This window comes from Hippocampus comes, unplaced genomic scaffold (genome assembly GCF_001891065.2).
Source record: "Hippocampus comes isolate QL1 unplaced genomic scaffold, H_comes_QL1_v1.1 scaffold67, whole genome shotgun sequence".
NCBI classification, from domain to species: domain Eukaryota; kingdom Metazoa; phylum Chordata; class Actinopteri; order Syngnathiformes; family Syngnathidae; genus Hippocampus; species Hippocampus comes.
This window is the reverse complement of record NW_017805221.1, coordinates 677,304-692,301: the sequence shown is the minus strand read 5'-3', so window position 1 is coordinate 692,301 and position 14,998 is coordinate 677,304. Positions and strand designations below refer to the sequence as shown.

The window sequence follows — 14,998 nt, the reverse complement described above, 5'->3', positions numbered from 1 at the left end:
TATGGCAGGGAAAATCAGCCACCCGTGAGGAGGAAACGCCAAGTCCGAGTGAAGCGGAGCAGAGAAATGAACGCTACGGGCAGTTAAAATGTGATCGTTCGTGGTGATGACAACATGTGGAGATTTGCTTTGATTTTGACAAGCGGCGGCTCAATGAATGAACCCGTCCGTCCGTCTCAGGCGTACTGAGGAAGGCGGTCACTGTCGCCGATGCTCAAACGCGGCAGGCGATCGCTGCAACCAACGACACGTTGGACGCATTAAAAAGACGTGAGGAGACTTGAAGATGTCAGCACCAAAAAAACACTCATCTCATAAAATTGCAAAAACCATTTCGTGTCGATCGTTGAAGAAATGTTGGTCAGGCGTACTGAGGAAGGCGGTCACTGTCGCCGATGCTCAAACGCGGCAGGCGATCGCTGCAACCAACGACACGTTGGACGCATTAAAAAGACGTGAGGTTCACAAAGCAGCACAAGAGAAGGAAGGATCTTGAAGATGTCAGCACCAAAAAAAACTCATCTCATAAAATTGCAAAAACCATATCGTGTCGATCGTTGAAGAAATGTTGTATGTTTCCTGTCACAGGAAGTGATTGCGTTGGATTTGTCGAATACACGCACGCGGCGGTGCCCATTGTGCATCTGTTCTCCTCTAAAATCAACAGGATGGATTCTTATACTAACAGCTTCAAAAAAACCCATCATCGCCCTAAAAGAACAGAATGTGTTTGTGGCTGACAGGTGGCAGAGAGCTGCTTGCTGACTGAAGCGCTTTTTGCCAACCGCGTCCAAGCAAACAAACAATCTTGTCCGGAGGGTCCAAATCTTGGCATCGCCCACCGTTAGGCGCACTCCATACATCCGCGCGCGTATATTTATATTTATGTGTTTGTCGAGCCGAGCGGCGCGTTTGTAGTGTGTGTTTATTGCGCCGCCGCCGCCGCTGTCGGCTACCCGGCAAGCGAAACGAGTGCCGCGGCGGAGCCAAGCTCATTAAAAACAATGATAATGGCCCCGTTTAAATTCAAGGGCCGTCTCGTTATCAATTTAAGTATGAGCCAGAGTGCCGCACGTTCGGTGGTGTTTAATCGGGTTTGTTGTTGCCCGGTTGTTGGATCAAGAGAAAATTGACACTTTTGATCAATTCTTCAGAGAAAAACCACGGCCCTCCACTTGCAAAATATTCGCACGTGCCACTCGTCTGTCCTATTGACACCAAACCATCCGTGATCTGAAGCGCTTCCGAGCCATGCGATGAATGGCGGCCGGTTTTCCGTTCTCATCCTAGTTGGTACTTGAACAAAGTCCGCCGAGGGGATTTCGCACGATCACCACAAAAAATTTGGTTCAGGTGAAACCCAACAAACGGATGATGCCAATGTGTCAAAGTTGGGACTTTTCGTGATTGGCTTCGGACAAAGGAAAAACTTGGCAATGAAATACGGAACCTTCATAAGTCGCTGCAAGTTTGGATTACCGCGAACGGTGAACGTGGTTTCGCATTGTTGCCTCATTTGGTTTTTGTTTTTTTTTTCTCAGTACCGGCCAGAATCGTCAACATCTCCACGGACGTGTTTGTGAATGAGGGCGAGAACGTCAACCTCTTCTGTCTGGCCGTGGGCCGGCCTGAGCCCACCGTCACCTGGAAGGACCAGAAATGTGCGTAGCTTTTTTTTTTTTCCTTCAGTCTCTCTTTTGTATTTTTTTGAACAGCAATTTGGGGGTCACGGCTGAATCAGCATTGCGCTCTTCATGTCTGTGTCATCATCCTTAACGCCAGTGACTTAGCTTGGCCTCTTCTGTCTTCAAAATCCACTCTGCTGTATTTTGCCCGCGTCCTGGTGTTTTGTCCCAAATAACCGCTCATTAGCCGTGATTATCCCCTCCGTGCCACCCGTAATCATCGGCATCTGTCTTCGTCGGGGGTCCCCGCGTTGAGCGGCGCGGCGCTGCCAAATGACGCCGGCCGCCACTTTTGGAACTTCACGGGAGGCTATTTTTAGCTCCCCTAACCCCCACCCACTGAGCACCCACGTCCGCAATTCAGGGTGGTCAGCACGCGGTGTCCTGATAAGTGGCCTCTGATTAGATTTGATCAGGACTCAACTGAATGGAACGGCTCTTTGGTCCATCGTCATTAATGTTCGCTGCAGAGTTAGCATCACGCAGCCTCTTTTCAGCTGCAATGATGCTGATGTGTGTCTGTGTGCAGGTGATTAATACTCTATATTTTTGTGTGAGTACACTCCACCCGAACCGTCAGTTTCGTTTTCACAAAAAAATAAATACGACAAAGGAAAAAGCAGGTCCGCTTTAACCTACGGTGGCGCACGAGCTGCACCACTCGAAGTTCAGCAGTCCGCAATTGCGACTTGCTATCAGAGCAGTTGCCATGTCTGTTTTTCTAAAAAGTTTCTTCCATGTTCAATTCACCCACGGCACTGGCAAAGAATGGCCATCTGGAGCGCCAGGAGAAGCATTTTTATACGGTACACGTACGTGCTATCATTTCTGCACTTAACACGCTGCGGCATGTGTGCACGCGTGAGCGTGGGCGCGCGCACGTGCGCTAACGGGTCAATATCGCGGGAGGCTGGTCGCTTGAAAAGTACATCTTCGGTCAATAATGGTTGGGTCGTGAAAAATGTCACCTAGCCATTATGGCATTTCTTTGGGGGGGTCCTCGGCTTTCATACTTGAAGAGAAATGAATGCCGAGGAAATTAGACAATTGTGAAAACAAACCTTTTTTTTTTTTTTTTTTAGGCCAGATGTGCACCAAATAAATGCAGCCTTGCTGGTGCCTAACAACTCTCCAAAGTGTTATCAATAGGGTAAATCAAATCTAAGACAACAAATAATGGAATCACACCAACAATACGACACGTTAAAAAAAATAAATGCATTGTCATGATCTTTTTTGTATTTATTTATTTTTTAAGGATTTTATTTTTTGTTCTGATTAGATTCATTCAGCCACTCGTGTCTTGTCTTTGGCTTTGCTCATATTCGCTTTTTTTGGTTTGCTTCACATACTTGGAAATACAAATATTGAGAACGATATGTAAACATTGGACAAAATGACTGTGAAAAACATTGCCGTCACCGGGGGCTGCTCTCCCCCGTTTCATAGCACAGCCATAAAATCCACATCTGCGTTCTTCGCTGTCGTTCTCTTCTTCCCTCCTTGTTCTTTTTCATCATCTTCCTTTTCTGCCGTCTGGTTTGCGTTTTAGTCGTCGAGCTGCACTCGGAAATCAAATGCGCTTCGTTGTTAGGGGGCGTGCGAGTCTACGAGAAGCTCTTTCCAATCTGGCGAGGATTATTTTCTTGAACTTGTCCAACATTTTATCAAGTGAGATAATTAGCTGTTTGCCTCGGAGCCGAGGGGAGGATAAAAAAAATAATAAAAAAACTTCCGAGCAAAGCCTCTTTTTAATTCTGCAGCAGCGTCGGCGGGTGAGATGCGGCAAGAGCAACAGCAGCAGCAGCAGCAGCAGCAGCTCTGTAGATCACTGGGACAAGCAGCAGGAAATAGGTCAGTGTGTACAAGCACTGAACTCCGTGTAATTAGACTCTGAGGGCAAAGGATGCGCAACCTACCGTCCTCTGCTGCCTGCGCACGGATTCCCCGCCCGTGATGTCCAGCGCAAATGTTCCTTAGGAGTGCTCCAACTCGACTGCGAAAACTCAAATCGAACCGAGAGCAAATCTGTCAAATCAAAGCAAAAAGGTGCTTGCGCTTTGCATTTGTGTCGGAGCATTGGACTTGCTTCAAGTGGATTTTTCATGAAAAAGGGGACAGTGGCCCAACTTGAATTTGTTTCCGTGACCGCGCTCGTAAATCAACACGCTCAACCCAAATCATTGTCAATCATCCCTTTCCGAATGAATGGGAATGCCTTCCATTGGACAATGACTTTTCTTTGTCTGTTTTGTGTGTACATTTGTCCGTGTCAAGCTGTCCATTGGTGAGCATCTCTGCAGTCTTGTGCACACGCGCCGACCCCTTCGCGCAGTCACGCACACACGTGCGCACATACGCGCTCGCATACCATTACAAGTGGCGAACATTTGTCCTCGCTCGCAGGCCGACAGCGTTTCTCCTCTGTCAGCAATAATCTTCCTCCCCTCTCGCCGACGCCCCCCGCCTCCCCAACACCCCCGCGCAACCCGTCAGCTCTCTGGAGATAGCGGCCGCATTGCTATTCCGATAGAGTGTCTGCAACCAAGCATCAATTGCCTCTGACTAGAAGGGCTAGTGAAGGGGAAAGAAGGGTGGACAAGCCCGGGGAGACAGCAAGGAACTAGCAGCCATCACTTCCTATTATTCAGTGGCTTCAGTGAAAAAAAAAAAAAAAAAAACAACAAGCGGGGTGTGGAAGAATTCAGGTTTGTTGTGGACATCAGGGGTTCCCAAACGTTTTGCAGAAAAATTTCCAAGGAGCCCCTCATAATCCTCACGCTAATCAAAGCGAACTAAGATATGGTGTAGCTTTACATTTCATAAGAATTCAAATGATGATTGTTTTCAGTTTTTGGTTTTTAAGTTACAAGAAATAAAAATGGTATGAGAAAGCCAAAAACTACGAATGGTAAAAAGAAACACAAGGAATTGACGTTCTCCTAAAATGTTGGATATGTATTTGTGTGTGTGTGTGTGTGTGTGTGTGTGTGTGTGTGTGTGTGTGTGTATATGTACACACACACACACACACACACACACATATACACACACACACACAATTTTAGCGTGTCACACGGCTAAAATTGCAGTTCTGATTCATGGAGTGGCGCACGGAATAGAAGATGTCACATGTAAACAGAATTTTCATTCCGTTTGGTCGTTTGGTTTCATTCTCAGCGGAATACAAGGCTCCTTGTAAACTATCATGCCCGATATGAAAATTCAGTATGAGCGCCGTCTTGGACATTTTCATCGGTCCACTGTGACGTGTACTTCAATTTTATTCGGCACATATGACGAGACTATCAGTAAACGCATTGGCTGGTGAGTAAAAATCCATAAAATAACCGCGCTAAAGCCACAGGGAAAGTCTGGAAAAAACATAGCAGCTTGTAGTTGGGAAATTATGCGAAGTAAAAATGTGCGTGCGTGCGTGTGTGTGTGTGTGTGTGTGTGTGTGTGTGTGTGTGTGTGTGTGTGTATTTTTCTCTAATAGTATGATATAAACGCCATATTTTAAAACGTGAATTGCAAAACTTTAGCGTCACTCTCCTAATATGACTTTTCTTTTCCTGGGAAAGAGGCTTTTATTCTGTCAAACACCTTTAGTTCACGAAAAATGACATTATTGTGCTTGACAAACTGCCAAGCGACGACGAACCGCCAGTGGAATCAAGCAGGTCTGACATTGGCGGCCGTCATCAGACACAAGGGATAGCATCGACGGCATCCCTGACCCGCGTAGTGGAGGTCGCTTCTTCTTTGGCTTATCACATGACATGCCATCAGTTACAACGGGCGCGAGAACGAATGCATGTCGCTGATAGCCGATGAGCGTTTCCCCCATTGACGAGATTGGCGGCCCTTGTGAGCGGAGACACACAAAAAAAAAAAAAACCAAAGCAGGTTTTGAAAAATATGTGCGCTCGAGCAGAAAGCAGCAAAGTGTCCTTGTAAGGAAAGTTGAGCAGGCGAGTCCATCAATATTCTGCACAAAAAGGGCGGGCGACTTTCAACATCGAAGACACCGTTTGTCATTGAAGAGTATTTTCAAAGTGAAACTGTTTGTCCGTTCAGATTTAAAAGATGGGATTTGCTGAAATTGTTCTGACATTTGGATGTAAACAAACAACTGCCGTTTTCAAACAATGGCGGGCTGCACATCTACAGAATGAATGCTTGCGATTTTCTGATCCATTTCCAGGTAGTCCTCTCTTTCACTTGACTTCACGATGTGCAAATGGTTTATCGTGACGCAAAAAGCCGTTAAGTCTCACTGAGTGACAAAGTGAGTGAGTGCGCCACGCAATTTTTCATGTCGCCATCAAATGTCGAACGTGCTCATAATTTCTTGCCGATAAGAAAAACTTTGTCGCAGGGACAACTACCGGACAAACGTTGTGGTCAGGCGGGGTCGGAGGAGGGAGACGGCTTGAACACGCATCGTTAAAGGGCCCCTCGACGACCGCAGCTGGAGATCCCTGGGCTAGCGATGACGTTTGAGAAGGCTTTTATGATGGCGCCATTTCGACGAGTAGCATCATTTCGGTATTTGTCGTTGTCTTCATACTAAAACGGACATTGCTTTCAGTGACACTCTACTCCGGAAAACCGCACCCTCTGCTTTGTTACTGGAATGTGAAAGACAAGAGTTGCCTCGAGCTCAAGCGATCTTCGCTGGCTCAAAGTGCTTGAAAACACTCTTGTCGTGCCCAAGCCCGGAAAACCTCGGCTCACTTTCATCCCTCTTCAGGTGGTCAGGAGTCAAGCTCCTTTGCAAAGCTTATAAGTGCTCGAAGGAGTTGTATTTTTAGACAGCATCGTAGCAGTGCCTGCCTGCTGGCTGCAGTCAGATATCATCATCATCATCATCATCATCATGATTTGCTGCCCCCTTTGTGGCTCCACCAGCTTCCCCTCTTTGCTCTTGCTCTGTTCTGGAGAGAATTTTTGCAAGGGTTTTTTTTTTTCCCCCCCCGGCCCAATAGGTGCAGGTTCAAATTCGGGTCAAGGCTCTGTCCTCTTCCTTCACAATCTGTGACACATGCTGTCAGAAGTGGCATGTTTATCCACGAGGGAATCGTTGTTGTGGCCCCGCTCTGCGGGAAACGTAGGATTGTTGTGGAATCTTCGGGTTCACGTCTGGGTTTCAAGTGCGTCTCCTTAGAGTTTCGTGACAAATGCTGTCGGAAGCGGGAGACAGCCGCGAGCGAGGTCGGGCTAAGAAAGGTCCCGTTGGATTGTTGGGTTCAACCCGATATGGACTCTCTTCTTTCGTTGAAGCGGAAGATTAGAATTCAGTGCCATACGATATCCGTGCATTCGGTTGACCTCCTTTGAGTTCAGTGACAAAAGGTGTCAGAAGTGGGATGTTTAGCGAAAAGGCCATCTACGATGCGTCCATTTTAAAGGACCTGTAGGACAGTTATGTTCAACCCCGTCTGAACCCTGGTTCAAATATGGACTGAGGTTACGCCACGTCAGGATTCGGTGACCAAAAGTACCAGAAGTGGGATGCTTCGTCACAAGGTCGTCTTTTACTGTGCTCTGAAGAACTTGTAGGACAGTTGTTTAATTCCGTAGACTCGGATTCAACTGAGTTGAGGCTACTCGTACTTACGGGTTCCTACGGTGTTAGAAGTGGGATGCTCGGCCATGAGGCTCAGGTTGCTGCGCCTGTTCTGAAAGATCCAAGAAACAGTTGTGGCCAGTAAAGACTCTGGTGGAAATCTGGGTTGAGGATACACCTCATCAGAATTCGGTGACAAACCGTGTCAGAAGTGGGACGCTTCGCGCCAGGGCTACCGATGATGTTTTCATTTCATTCTGAGGTTATACCACATCCGAATTGAGTGGCAGATGCAATCAGAAGTGGGAGGTGTCCATTCCAAAGGACCCTTCCGATTGTTGTCTTGAACTCATTCTCGACTCCGGGTTAAAATCTGGGTTTCAAGTCCACCTGCGAAGAGTTCTGTGACAAATTGGGATTTTGATTCAACCAGGCCCTCCATGTCGTGGCCGTTCTGAAGGTCTCGTACGATTGTGTTGAACTCAGTATGGAGTTGGATTATATTTCACCAGTTGAGTACAAGCCAATGTAGAGCGTTGAGTGATTTTTGGTGTCAGGAATGGGATGCTGAGGCCCATCGTCGCCTCCCCCCACCCCCATATGCGCTCGTATAGCGCCCATTATGTATTCTCCACATCACCCTACCCCCAACTGAAGTTTCACTTTACATGTGCCCCAAATCCTTCTTTCCTCCCGCTTCCGTCGCCAACGTTGTCACACACGGGCACCGCGTCAACGTGACTAATGCGCCCAGCGAGCAGCACTGCACCGAGCCTATCAGGCGGCACCAAAAGCTTTCGCCTTCCCTCGCTCCGCGTCCCCAGTCTCCGGCTCGGCAGCCGCGCTAATAATCCCGCCGCCTCTAATCTTCAATTAGAGGCGGCGTGATAATCTCTGACATGAATAATAGCAGCATTTAGCGTGGATTGGTGTGCGCGCGCGAGCGTTTGTAGCGAGAAGGCCGCATGTGTGTTTTGCTGATTGACAGCGACAATTCAGAAGCGGGATTTGCTTGTCAGAGATGATGCGAAACGGGCCCGCTTCTGTCGGCTGCCCTCCTTTAATGGCGAGAGAGATTTGAGCGGACGCGATCGAGCAAGTCGACCAATGAAAACTCTCGCTGCCCTAAGCCACGCCCCATCGTGCGCCACCCTGGCGCGAGACTGACGTCACTCCGGTGCGGAACTCCCGGGAGTTTGTCCAAGTAATGTGAGGAAGAAAAAAATGGTTGATTGAGTTTCCGCTTCTGGATTAAAAAATAACAATCATTTCCATTCATCTGTTTTGAAAAGATACAAAAAGAAAAAAAAAGCCGTCGCTACTAAGCAAAGCTGTGGTTGTTTCAATTAGACGTGGTGCCTCTTTGCTCTTCATGTCAGTTGAGAATGAAGTTCACCCGTAGCAGAAAAAAAAATCAATGGGCAAGAAAACGTTTTTATGGTACGGACGCATGTCAGCCATAAAAATGTTCAAATAATCCGCTCCCCCACCCCCCACCCCAGACGGCCTGGTGAGCGAGGGCGAGTTCCTGGACATTACGGAGATCAAGCGCCAGCAGGCCGAGGACTACGAGTGCATCACCCACAACGGCGTGGCCCCGCCCGATCAGCACAAAGTCAAAGTCACCGTCAACTGTGAGTGCGCGATCATTGGACGGCGGTCATCCAATCACGTGACTCTGAGATCCCTCCTTTGTTGTGTGCGTTTTTGGGCCGCAAGACCCGCCCACTATCACCGACATGAAGAACCTGCCCGCCCACTTGGGGAAGACCGCCATCTTGCGCTGCGAGGCCATGGCTGTGCCCCCCGCCTCCTTTGAGTGGTACCACGACGACCACAGGTGAGAACGGTTCGGCGCGAATGCTCAATGTGCGTGTGCTTGTGTGAGTGTGCGTGTGAGAGAGAGAGAGAGATTTAAAAAAAAAAAGAAAATTAATTTCTGTAAATGAAAAAAAGATAATTCCCTTATGAATTTAGATGAATTATTGAATGTCCTCTTGTAAATTAGAAATGATTAAATAAACACAAAAACACTCATTGCATTTACCCACATACATTTTTAAAAGACAAACCAAAAGGGGTTTAAAAATAAAGCCGATTTACAGAATAGCCCGCTCATCAATTTGCGGGAAAAGAATGCTAATGCTCACTAATTAATATTTTTAATACATGGAAAAAACGGAAGTAAAAAAAAAAATCTAAGATGGTATTTCTTTTCCACATATAAATGGTCATTGCTTTGGATCATAACCCTGTTTTAAAAATGAAGAACTTATTGTGTTATTGTCATTTTAAAAATCAAAGATGAGCAGATCAGGAAATGGATGGATGGAAAGTTTAATAAAAAAAAAATTGAAGTCAACAAAAATGTTGACTAAATTTCCCCAAGAAAAGGAAAACAATTGTGTCCTCAATTGTCCTTCTAAATGAAAATTGAATTATTCAAGTTGAATAAAACAAAAAGATGAAATCAATTGGTCATTAAATATGTCATATAAATTTTAAAAAAATAAAAGATTGGTCATTGAATTCACCCTTTCCTTTTTCAAAATGACAAAAAAGAAGTATAATTTTGTTGGAACGCAAACATGAAGACCAGTTTGCGCTCGAAACCGACTGAGCCGATCGCTGTCGATGCCATTCGCGCTTTTGTGGAATTCCTTGAATAATTCCTCCGCAACGGTACAAAAGTGTCAAAGGTAAAAGGTGCGAGTCGGCTCTCAGAGGCTCTTCGGATCCGAGTGCCGCCGACCATTCGCACCTTAATGATGACAAAGATGTGCCTAATGGTCAACAGCGTGAAACAATGAGGCGAGAAGGACATTTTGAGCACAAATGGGCCAAGGTCACGGGGGTCACTTTTCTGCCCAGTAATTCTGGGAAAATCTATTAACTTCTCGTTGAGTAAAGGTGACCGCGGAATGGATTTTTTTTTCCTCCATAAGGAAAATAATCAGCTTCAGGGTCAAATTGTGGCCCGTGTAAAAGCTTTATTTACTGTGAAGGCTATCCAAGTCACAGGTGTCAAACTCAAGGCCCGGGGGCCAGATCCGGCCCGCCACCTCATTCTATGTGGCCCGCAAAAGCAAATCACGTGTGTCAACTTGCATGATCCTTGCTCAAATCTGTACAGGAAAGTCATGTTGTCATATGGAATGAATCTGTCACGGGCGACAGGCATCCGTTGATTGTTTTTTTACAAGTCATAATGCGATGAGACGAGTCAACATTTTTGGTTGATTTTGACTTTGAAATTGTCTCGCAATACAAAGATATAAAAGCTGTTCTTGATCTTAAGCATGAATAAATGAAAGACATCTGAAGCGTGTGTCGTTTCTCCAACAGCCGCGCGTTCGAAGAAACAGGAGCCAAACTGACCCCGCAAGTACATAAACATAAAAGTGCATTTTTTAAAAAGAAAAAAAAACCTTTGCATTATCTCGCAAACTTTGCAAGGGGATGCTTTTTTTGTTTTGTTTTGTCTTAATAATGTTGTTTAATAAGGGCTCTGTAGCAGTACTGCAAGTATTTCAATTTGTTGCCCCACGGCATAGAAAAAATGAGAAATGTGTGTGTGTGTGTGTGTGTGCGTGCGTGTGTGTGTGTGTGGTGGGGGGGGGTGGCTGAATTTCCCCTTGTTGTCTTTTTTGCGGTTGCGGCAGGCCAGTGGAGAGCGACAACACCTTGCGGATTAAAAATGAGAAGACGCGCTCGCTGCTGCTCTTCACCAACGTGACGGAGAAGCACTTTGGCAACTACACCTGCTTCGCCAGCAACCGTCTGGGGGCCTCCAACGCCAGCATGTTGCTATTCCGTACGTCCCCTCCCCCGTTCATTATCCCCCCCCCTCGTTTGATCCCATCTCTTTCTCGCTCGGCTTTCCCCTCCGTTTCCCCCCCGTCAACTCCGCCCGCCCGCTCTCGTTCGGCATCATTCGTCTTAAGCGAGTCCTTCATCTCTGGCCGCCTTTCTTCCTCTTCCGCCATGATCCCAGCCGGTGCCCCTTCAATGACTCACTCTGGCGTCGGGCCCATTCATCTTGCAGCTCCCGCTTTCCCCCTCGTGTCAGCCGATCGCTCCATCATCTCTCCCCTCCTTTCCCTCCAAATCTGCTCCGGCCGTCATTAGAGCACGACAAACATTTTTAATTCCAGACGTGCGGCCACCCCAAATCACAGCCGAAACCATCCCTCCGTGTCATTGCTCGCCGCCCACTTGGGGACCCGAGGCTCGTCGTTTTCACTTTCGCTCTCCGATACGGGGGTGCCAAGTAGGCTGGAACAATTTGGGGAAATGAGCTCATTTTTCTCTCAATATTGCGATCGCTATCTAATTTGTGATTTTTTATTTTTATTTTTTTTAAGTCCTCTTCCCATGTATTTTAAAATAAATTAATCTGAATTGCAATTAACAGGATCAGATTGACTGTACATAAATATTTTGGTTTTCTAGGTTTGGCATGAATTAATTACGGAAGACACTTGATCTGCTTCAATGAACGAACCTGGTGGCTTATTAAGCAGTCACAGAAATTGCGTGACTACTAAATAAGCCACCGCAGCTCCAAATAAAGTGTGGGGGGGGGGAAACTGCTATTCTGCCGACGTCTTCTTCATTTAAAGGCTTCATATATATACAGTATATGTACATATATACACACATATGCACACACACACTGCCATTAGCGACTCCCTTTATCTCGGTCGTCCATCCACATGGCCTGCGAGCTTGCTGGACGGGCACATCATGGGAATCAAGGAGGTTAATTAGCAGCCGTTGCAAGTGTGATGAGACGGTCCAATTAGACACGGCTATGCCTCCTCCGGCATACTCGGAAGGCGCTCATTGCGTGGAACGTGGACTTTTTTAAAATTGGGAATTATTTCTGGTGGTTTGGTTGGGTCTGCGAGGTGGCGGTTATCGTTAATAATTGGCTCGAGGAGCGATCGCATTACATGTGGTGTGTAGCAAGTGTGCGTGTGCCCGTGCATGGATTATCTGTCACCGTCTTTTTTTTTTTTTTTTTTTGTATGAGGAGTGTACATCGCACATAGGTTGCGTATCACGAAATGACTCGAGGAGCAATCGTAAATTGCACCTGCCAATGGGGAGAGCAGCTACTCTGACCAGTTATTCATGTTGACCACCACAGTGGACAATGAAAATAAACATGTCAGGAGTTGAAATCAAGCCATGCCTGAAATGCTTCTGATGGCTCCTCTCACGGGTTATGTCTCATAAAGCGCGTCTTGCACGCTACAGATGGGTTTGGTCACATGTGCATGCAACGTACGACAACGTATGTTGCAATTATGATGTACTCCAACATACCCAAAGAAACAAAATGAATAGAATTCATAGTTAAAAAAAAAAAAAAAAAGCCCACAGCACAGGCAACGCATGTTATGAGCGCCATGGCTCCTCTCACCAATTATTGGACATAATTGCCACGTTGCATAATAGAAATAAAGAAACGACCAAAGATAAAAACAATTACAAATAGTCAGACATCATCTCCTCCAACCAGACAAAAGCTCATAAGTCCTACACCAAAGCAAACGACGACGGTGACGTCATTTTTCTCATATTCTTTCTCATATTCTTTGAATCGGTCGACACTGTGCATCTTTTTCTGCACTGAAGCATGACAGCGAACCGTTTTGAACAAAACAGTTTGACGCAAATGTATCTATTTTCATTGTTATGAAGGAAAAAGAAAACAGCATCCGGAGTTTCACTCAGAATGCTGCACGGCTCCCTTCAGAGCCTGATGACTCTTTTCAGACCGTCGAAGAGAGTTAAGAAATTTGCTCCACGCTATTTTCGCACCTGAAATTGGTTCATTACACATAAAATAGCAAACGACATCAGAAATGATTTGCATTGCTCCTGTATTTCTTTTTGGAGCAGGCGTCACATTAACGCATCTTTTCTCTCTTTGCTTTGTTTGACTTTGGCCTTCGCAAGGACCGGGCGCCATACAGGGTCGAGCGAGCGGTCTCCGATCGGGCTTCAGCGTCGCCCTCAGCGTTTGGATCTCCCTCTCTGCCGCCGTCCTGTTCAAGGTGTAACAATCGCAAACCACCCCTGGAAACGGAATAGAAGCAAGACCCTCCGACGACCCCCCCCCTTCCCCCCCCTTCCCTCGCCCCTCGACTGAAAGGAATTCTTTAATTAACGAACCCATCACTGTGAACAAAAAGTATATGCATTGAGTCATCACATCAGACTGGAGATGCCAACTCCGCCCACCCCAGGCCCCGCCCCCTTCTACAAGCCACACACCCAGCGCTCTCATCATCTGTCCGTCTACTACATACTACTGACCTGACTGACTTGCAAAGTCTGCCTTATGGAAAAGTGAATCATCAAAGTCACGCCGTGGTCTTTCGGTGGACGCGTCGATGGTCATGTGACCCGTTGAAAGCGACACAACACACACGCACACGCGTATCCAACAGAGGTGGTCGAAAGTTTACATGGCCACATGATTGACTTGACTTCCAGTCATTTGGGGGCTTTCATTGATGTGATCGTCAGATTGAGCATTTTTTTAGAACATCACAATCAAATCATTGGATCAATCGAGCAGTACTCGGGAAAACAAGGAAAAGAGCAACAGAAACGCGTCGATTTACACTTGTGATGGATTCACCGCCCCGGGAGCAAAGTGGCCTGGATGAACGAGAATAGTGACAAGCATGGGAAGAGAGGAGCGGTCCTCAAGAGCTGACGTTGCGGCAACTCCGGAGCGATCGTCGGTCCAAAGTGAAGATTGGTCTTATACTGTAGATTGGGAGATTCTCAGTGTGAACAACAAGGAAAGGTCCAAGGAGATCGGTGAAGATCCGAGCAAAAACCGGAGAAGGGCCGATTCACAGAAACGCTGCCATTTGCGTCCCTCCGGACTCAAAATGTACAAATGCCTCCAAAGAATTGCCATTTTGAATCCAACTTAGAAGACTAATTTAGACCAAGGGTCCCCAACCATTTTTGACCGCAGATCTACTTTTCACGCGACCGGCCTCCCGCGATCGACCCGTGACCGAACGTGCACGCACTTAGACACGCACGCCATGATGAGCAACAGTCATAACGACCCCTAACATGACCGAAATAGATAACGTTGAGACAAGAGTTGGTGAGTTTGCGAAAAGCAAATCACTGCCTATCTTAGTCGAGAGTGGTGCAGTGGTGCAGATCATGGCTTTGGAAAGCCAAACATGTTCTTCGCAAGAACACGTTGGCCCTGGCGCCGAACCAGCACCAAGTTTGGTTTGGTGGAAAAGGCGCATCTGATCCTCATGGGAAGGCCAAGCGTAAGCTCACTCATTTCTTACACTAAAAACTGAAGTGAGCAATTTCAATACAATAGAACAATGAGACCCCAAATCAAGTTGGCTGAGTTGGGCCAATAAACCGGAGAAGAGTTCCAACAAGTTCGTGACACCGATTTGGTGGTATGGCCACTTGACACATCCTTTTTTTTTTCAGGTGCTACAAAAATCAGCGAAATATGAGTAGAATTTCCCATTGTTCCGATTCTTAATCAATCAACTCGCAAACTGTAGTCGACTGAAGGTTGTTCTTTGCCGTTGTTTTGGTGCTGCTCGATCAAAAATCATCACATCACGAAAGAGCCCAAATGAGTGGGTGGAAACTTGCGAGCACAACCGAGCGCATCCGTAACGGATTTGCAGTATGTCCAGAACGCTGGAACTGATGATGCCCCCCCCCCGCC

General features: G+C 46.7%; 1 protein-coding gene across 1 annotated transcript in view; it reads left to right on the top strand.

Moving 5' to 3' along the window:
- The window catches only part of iglon5 (IgLON family member 5), a 136,023-nt gene extending 122,588 nt beyond the window's left edge, over positions 1-13,435 (top strand). The window contains exons 4-8 of the mRNA XM_019869196.1: positions 1,542-1,661; positions 8,760-8,891; positions 8,977-9,097; positions 10,920-11,071; positions 13,225-13,435. Coding sequence (XP_019724755.1) covers positions 1,542-1,661; positions 8,760-8,891; positions 8,977-9,097; positions 10,920-11,071; positions 13,225-13,328 — 629 coding nt within the window. The 3' untranslated portion in view covers positions 13,329-13,435. The remainder of the gene's footprint in view (positions 1-1,541; positions 1,662-8,759; positions 8,892-8,976; positions 9,098-10,919; positions 11,072-13,224) is intronic.
- The last annotated feature ends 1,563 nt before the right edge of the window (positions 13,436-14,998 follow it).